This window comes from Ahaetulla prasina, chromosome 3, assembly GCF_028640845.1.
Source record: "Ahaetulla prasina isolate Xishuangbanna chromosome 3, ASM2864084v1, whole genome shotgun sequence".
Taxonomy (NCBI): Eukaryota; Metazoa; Chordata; class Lepidosauria; order Squamata; family Colubridae; genus Ahaetulla; species Ahaetulla prasina.
Genome location: NC_080541.1, coordinates 60,392,176 through 60,398,175, shown reverse-complemented (window position 1 = coordinate 60,398,175; position 6,000 = coordinate 60,392,176). Strand labels below are relative to the sequence as shown.

At 37.5% G+C, this 6,000-nt stretch overlaps 1 protein-coding gene across 3 annotated transcripts in view; it reads right to left on the bottom strand.

Moving 5' to 3' along the window:
• Positions 1-1,170: 1,170 nt before the first annotated feature.
• Positions 1,171-6,000, bottom strand: part of ARHGAP28 (Rho GTPase activating protein 28) — an 83,180-nt gene continuing 78,350 nt past the window's right edge. For 2 of the 3 annotated variants that reach the window (XM_058178371.1, XM_058178372.1), the window contains exons 13-15: positions 5,149-5,273; positions 3,794-3,858; positions 1,171-3,151 (exon numbers count right to left, since the gene is read on the bottom strand). In XM_058178371.1, coding sequence (XP_058034354.1) covers positions 3,051-3,151; positions 3,794-3,858; positions 5,149-5,273 — 291 coding nt within the window. In that variant the 3' untranslated portion in view covers positions 1,171-3,050. The remainder of the gene's footprint in view (positions 3,152-3,793; positions 3,859-5,148; positions 5,274-6,000) is intronic. The other variant, XM_058178369.1, reaches the window with a different exon arrangement.

Genomic DNA, 6,000 nt, shown 5'->3' with positions numbered 1-6,000 from the left:
TTTTCCTGATCTATCAACTCCCACAATATTATGCGAACTACTTGCCAGAGGGTAAACTGCCTTGCCATTGTCCTTCATTGCGATGAAATCTTCCAGATGCCTACAAAACTGGCTTCTCCTCATTTTGTCTGTGATCATTTTGCTATTCACAGCCAGAGGCAATTAAAACGGGAAAGAAATGGGTAGGATGACGCATAATTCCACCAGCCCTGAAGGTACCACCATAGAAGGAAAGCTTGGAAAGTGAGGTAGGTCCTTTGCCATGATCGAGAATCACGGCTGCTGAATGATTGACAAGCTCATCTAAGATCATGTGATGCCACAAAGTGTGTCAATTGACTGGGAGGGGAGATGAGTATTATGTCATGCAGATGAGTGTTTTAAGTTCCATTTGTTTTAAGGCAAAAATGTTTGAAGCACCTTCTCAATTTTCCAGTTGAAACCATTGGGCTTAAAAGCACTAAACATTTAATAGGAGCATGAAAATGATATACAATTCCTTTGGTAAGAGTTGATATAATAAAGGAACAATGCAAGAACAAATAATCTAATCTACACCATAACACCACTGACCTGGGCTTCATTTTGAAATAATTCAGATTTAATGAACAAAATTACCCCATTCCTAAGAGGTCTGTAAGGGGCGTGCATAAGAGCACCAGCGTGCCTACCGTTCCTGTCCTAATGTTCCTTTTGGTTGTATTCATTTTGTGTGGTTATTTCATGCTTATAGTTATATATATTGTTTAGTATGTGTTTGACAAAATAAATAAATAAAAAAATAAAATATACCAGGTCCAAGTTTTATCTGAATTTCAAGCAGCAATGGTCTTTGCCTAAAATAGGGGTGTCAAACTTGCGTCGGCACAGTGTTGTCATGTGACATATTGTGACTTTCCTCGCTAAACTTGACATGGGCGTGGCCAGTGCAACATATCCGGCCCACAGGCTGCGAGCTTGACGGCTCTGGCCTAAAACAGAGAAGTGAATCTCTTTTTTGGCAAATTCACTCAGTCAAAGTTTGCTGCTTCTCTTCAAAATGTGTATTTACAATTTTATCGGTAAATTATTTTTACCAATATTTATTTTATTTTGATTTTTTTATTCCTTTTCTCACCACCCATCTTTCTTTCACGCCTCTTTCATATGTTGTTGTGTCTTGCCCGCTCTCTCCGCAGCCGGGGTCTTCTTATCTGCTTCCGAACGCTGAGGAATGTCCTAGTATGCCTCCCGGCCCCAGCCCTGGCTCCATGCCCAGACAGGCTGCGGAGGAGGGAGCACCTCCCGGCCCCAGCCCTGGCTCCATGCCCAGGCAAATGGAGCAACTAGACCCCTCCCCCTGCCCCACAGCATGTGAGCCTGAGGGAGGTCAATTACCAACAGCTGCCGACTGGAGTGACCCTCGCTTCAGAAGAATTGATAGGCGGCGGCGTCAGAAGGAAGGGAGGGGCAGGCCTGGATAAGTGCTGAGTCATGGAGCCACACCCCATGGCCTATATAAAGGATCTGCTTTCTGGCAGTCTCTGAGTCAGGCAAAGTCAAACATATCTTGCTGAAGTCACTTTCTGGTCTCCTGCCTGCCTTGAGGACTTTGCTAGGACTTTGGCAGAGCTGCAGAGGCACGCCTGATTCGGATTTCCCTGACCCGGCCGTCAGCGGAGGAGTGGGACACGACATATGTTTTCTCATACATGAACATGTACAACATTTAAAGGACACTCGGCTTTAATAGGCATTGATTTAATCAAGAGTTATATTTTATGTAAACTTGAAAAAGAAATCATTTTCCATAATATATTTCAAACATCAAGCAAAAGAAATAATAAGAAAATATGTTTTGGATAAGGAAGACAAATAACTCTCTGTACTTGCAAAACATCTACAGGTAGTCCTTGACTTATAGCCACAATTGAGGTCAAAATTTCTGTCTCTAAGTGAGGCAGTTGTTAAGTGAATTTTGTCCCATTTTTGTCCCATTTTCTTGTCAGAGTTAAGTGAATCACTACAGTTGTTAAGTTAGTAACACAGGTTTTAAGTGAATCTGGCTTCCGCATTGACTTGCTTGTCAGAAGGTCGTAAAACGTGATCACATGACCCCAAGACATTGCAGCTGTCATAAATATGAGTCTGCTGCCAAGAGTTTTGAATTTTGATCACGTAATCATGGGAGTGCAGCAATGGTTGCAAGTCTGAAAAACGGTCTTAAGTAATTTTTTTCAGTGCCATTGTAACTTAAAATGGTCACTAAACGAACTATTGCAAGTTGAGCACTACCTCAATGAATATGGTGTGGATATTAAATTTTAAAGAACATTTTGTGAAGTATCTAACTACATTTACATTTTTTTTCTGTACATGGTGTGTGTGTGTATTTCAACGTGGTATGTAAGTTTATCATTGGAATACCATACAAAATATTTATACTGTATATTAAATGGTGTTAGCTGTACAATAATGGTCAAATTCAGATAAAATGGCAATTCTATATACTATTTATATTCATATACAATACACTAAATATACTTTACACAGTAGTTTTACTTCTCATTGGTAGCTAGTAATAAGAACTGAGTCACAGATGTAATAATATTTCACAATAAAAAAATGTTCTTGAACAGGAAAAAGTTATCATAGCATTCTGGCCATCTTCCCTTATTTTCTGTTTTAAAAATGCTTTCCTCTTTATATTGAGAACCTTACTATTAAAATGTGATTCTTGGTCTTTGGTTGCCACTGTACAAATCCCTTCTCAGGGGCATTGGGGAAAAAAAACAAGTTTCTTTTCTGTTAATTTACATTTCAAATTGTATTCTTCAACCGTATCAACTGTACCAATAAAACCAGTATAAATGTATTCACTAAAAATAAATTATTATTATAACGAACTATTACCTGAAGTTCTCTCAGGTTCTATAATACTTGAGGATAAAGGGCTTAGTTTATGTTTAAAAGATACAGAGTAGATCTGCTTTGGCTTCATTATGGCTCCTGATGGGAAGACTTTTGCGCTGTTCTTTTCAGATTGACCCAAGCACTCTGCCAATATGGCTTTAAAATATTGAACTTCTTTTTTCTTTAATTACCCACTCTGCTTGAGGATTGGCACGGTACACATCAAGCATATACGCATCTGGATCCAAACAGTGCTCCCCTGAAAGAAAAATCAGCTGTTAAAAAAATTAACCTTAAAAAAAATCCTTACATTTCGGATTACGCAAAGCATTTAGGACCAGTGAAATATCCCTTCTTGGAGTATTAAAGCAGCCACCCCTTTTGGAGAACTCATGTAATGCTTGGCCTTGGCATTCAAAATAGAGTCTTAGGCTTTGAAAAATATATATGACAATTCTATATACTGATTGTGTAAAAGTTAGTGTGTAAACAGACAATGATGCCAAGACTGAGCAGCAAGTTGGCACACTGCCTTTCATCTTGAAAAATAGTTTAATTCTAAACTAAAAAAAAAAACAATTATGATGAGTGTTTTTTCAGATACATCACGTCCTAAAATCACTTAGTAAATCCATTTGTTTTCTCTGAGATGCTCTAATTTACAGTATTGAAATAAGCACTTGGTACATGGCACTTTTGCAGGAAACAATTCTTGCAAAACATCTTAGTGGGGTCCCAAATTCATATCTTGCTTTATAAAGATAAATGGATTAGGCACTAAAAGAAGTTTGAGCAATATTGTGTAGCCCTATCATACTTGCTGTGCATTCTACTCGGCTGAACCTACAATGGTAATATCAAGGAAATAGTTGCTATTACTGAGAGTTAAATAAGAACTTACCTATATTTCCTCCAATTTCATATAAACTTTGGATTGGCATTTTCAATTCTTCTGATGATCCAGATCTAAGAATAGAAAAATAAAGCATTTATGTAGCAAAAAGGTAGGTTTCTGATTAACTCTGAAATTAAACCTCTCACTATGTTGTCTGGGGCTAATGTTCACTGGATCCTAAAAGCGTCTGGAAAGAATTTACATCTGTTATTTTTGTACAGAATGATTTAATCAAATTAACTATTTTGCAATTGTAGTGCGTCTATATAAAATGGAATTGCTGCTACAAATTTAATTTGATTCTGGATAGCTACATTCTAATTTTACAATTAGAATGAAATTCTGCAATAATTTCTGTCAAGCATTTCTGGTGGAATGAATATAACATCATGCAAATTATAGCTGTGCATTTTTCTTCAAGATTCACTACATTAAATTAGATTCTTAGTAAATAAATGCAATTGTTTGGCACACATATTGGAAATATGCATCTTTCTCTTTAATTACAAATTACAAAGGACATACTGGAACTTTTCTACATTGGTAGAGGAGATACCGACCTTCATAGATTTGCATCAATGAAAGGTCAACTTTCTGCACTCTTCTGCCATGGAACACTAGGGGGTGCAGTGATTTATGGACCCAAATCCCTGCTAATATATGCTTGAATGGAGGGATATTATGCTAGCTTTGGAACTTTAAATTTATCCAGCTGTCATGAAAAGTGGGAAGCAATGGACAGTGAAAAAAAAAAGGGAAGTTGTAAAGCCATTAAAAAAAAGGCCATATGAAAATTGTCTACCTGCTGTCTTGTCTGTGAACACCTAATGGGACTTTGCAAGTAGCATTTTAAGAACCATGGGCTTTCTATTAATTGCTCTGCCTGTTGAGAGGAAATGCTGTTCATAGGGCCAGCACAAAGCTAGTTTTCTTAGCTGAGCCAGAGAAACTATAATTAAAACCAGCTTGTTGTAATTTTTAGATTCATTCATTTTAATATGAGCAATTTGTTTGGGGGGGGAACACTGGTGAATGGGTCTCATTTGTGTAACACTTGGCTTCAACTGATATTAGAGCAATTCATTTTTTTGTTTCCCTTTTGTTTCTTGGCTCAGAGCTCAGTTCTTAAAGTTAGTAAACTTGGAAATTATGACATGAACAAGTGAATGAAGCAGCAGATGAATGCTCTGGCAGAGCAATCACATGAATGCTTTCCATTAATAATGACCCATCTTAGCCTCGCATATTAACTAGAGTCAAATACAAGCTCAAACTTTCTTCACTTCTTAAACAAGGTAAAGCTCATGTGAACAACGAAACCTGAATCTGGGCTATTCCCCCATTGTTCTGCCTCTACTTGCCTGTTTTCACAATAGAATCGTGCCACAATATCTTTGGCTTTTGTTTGATTATTTGGTTGAATTGCCATAGAAACTTTTGAATGCAGTGGAGCATGGACTCTTATCACCCCTTCAGGTATATCAGACTACAAAAAAAAGGAACAAACAATAATTTAGCAAAACCACTACGGTATTTAATATATATTATAGTATGATTGTAAACCGCTATGCTGTATTGAATTGCATTTTCATGCTACCTTTTCCTTATGGCAACTTTCCTGTACAAAGCCAATCCTGGTCTGGATACTTTCAGGAAAGACTAACTCTTAGAAAAAGGCTGCAAAAGGAAGAGGTAAAACAGCAAAGGCAGAGTATTTTCACTTCAGAGCGTTTTCACACAGTATTTTCACACTTCCAGGGTTTTCCAGGGACAGTTACTGTACATCTTAAAAACATCTATTTTGTTGGAATGCAGAGGACACAGGCGGCTGAAAAAAATCTCCCTTCTGTCTCTGAATTACTGCTACTATTGCTAAATTTCTTACCGTTCAAAGATTACCTGAAAGAATGGTTGAGATGTAAATTAGCGCATAGGTTTAAAAAAAGTCACAAAACATGTAAAAATGCAGTCTCAATAAAGTCTAACCTGAAATCAACTTTGTCAAATAATTATGCATCAGTCTGCAAAACTCCCCCCCCCACTACTCCCCCAGCTGTATTTCTGTAGTGTCACATAAAAAAGGAAGGTGAAAGGATTCTGAAACTAAGCTAAAGAAAGGATTGAAAAGAAGTCTAAATCGAGGAAAGTGGTCCAAGTTAATGTAAGCCTAGGAGGGGGCTCTAAGACAACTCAGCTGTCGTGTCCCACTCCTC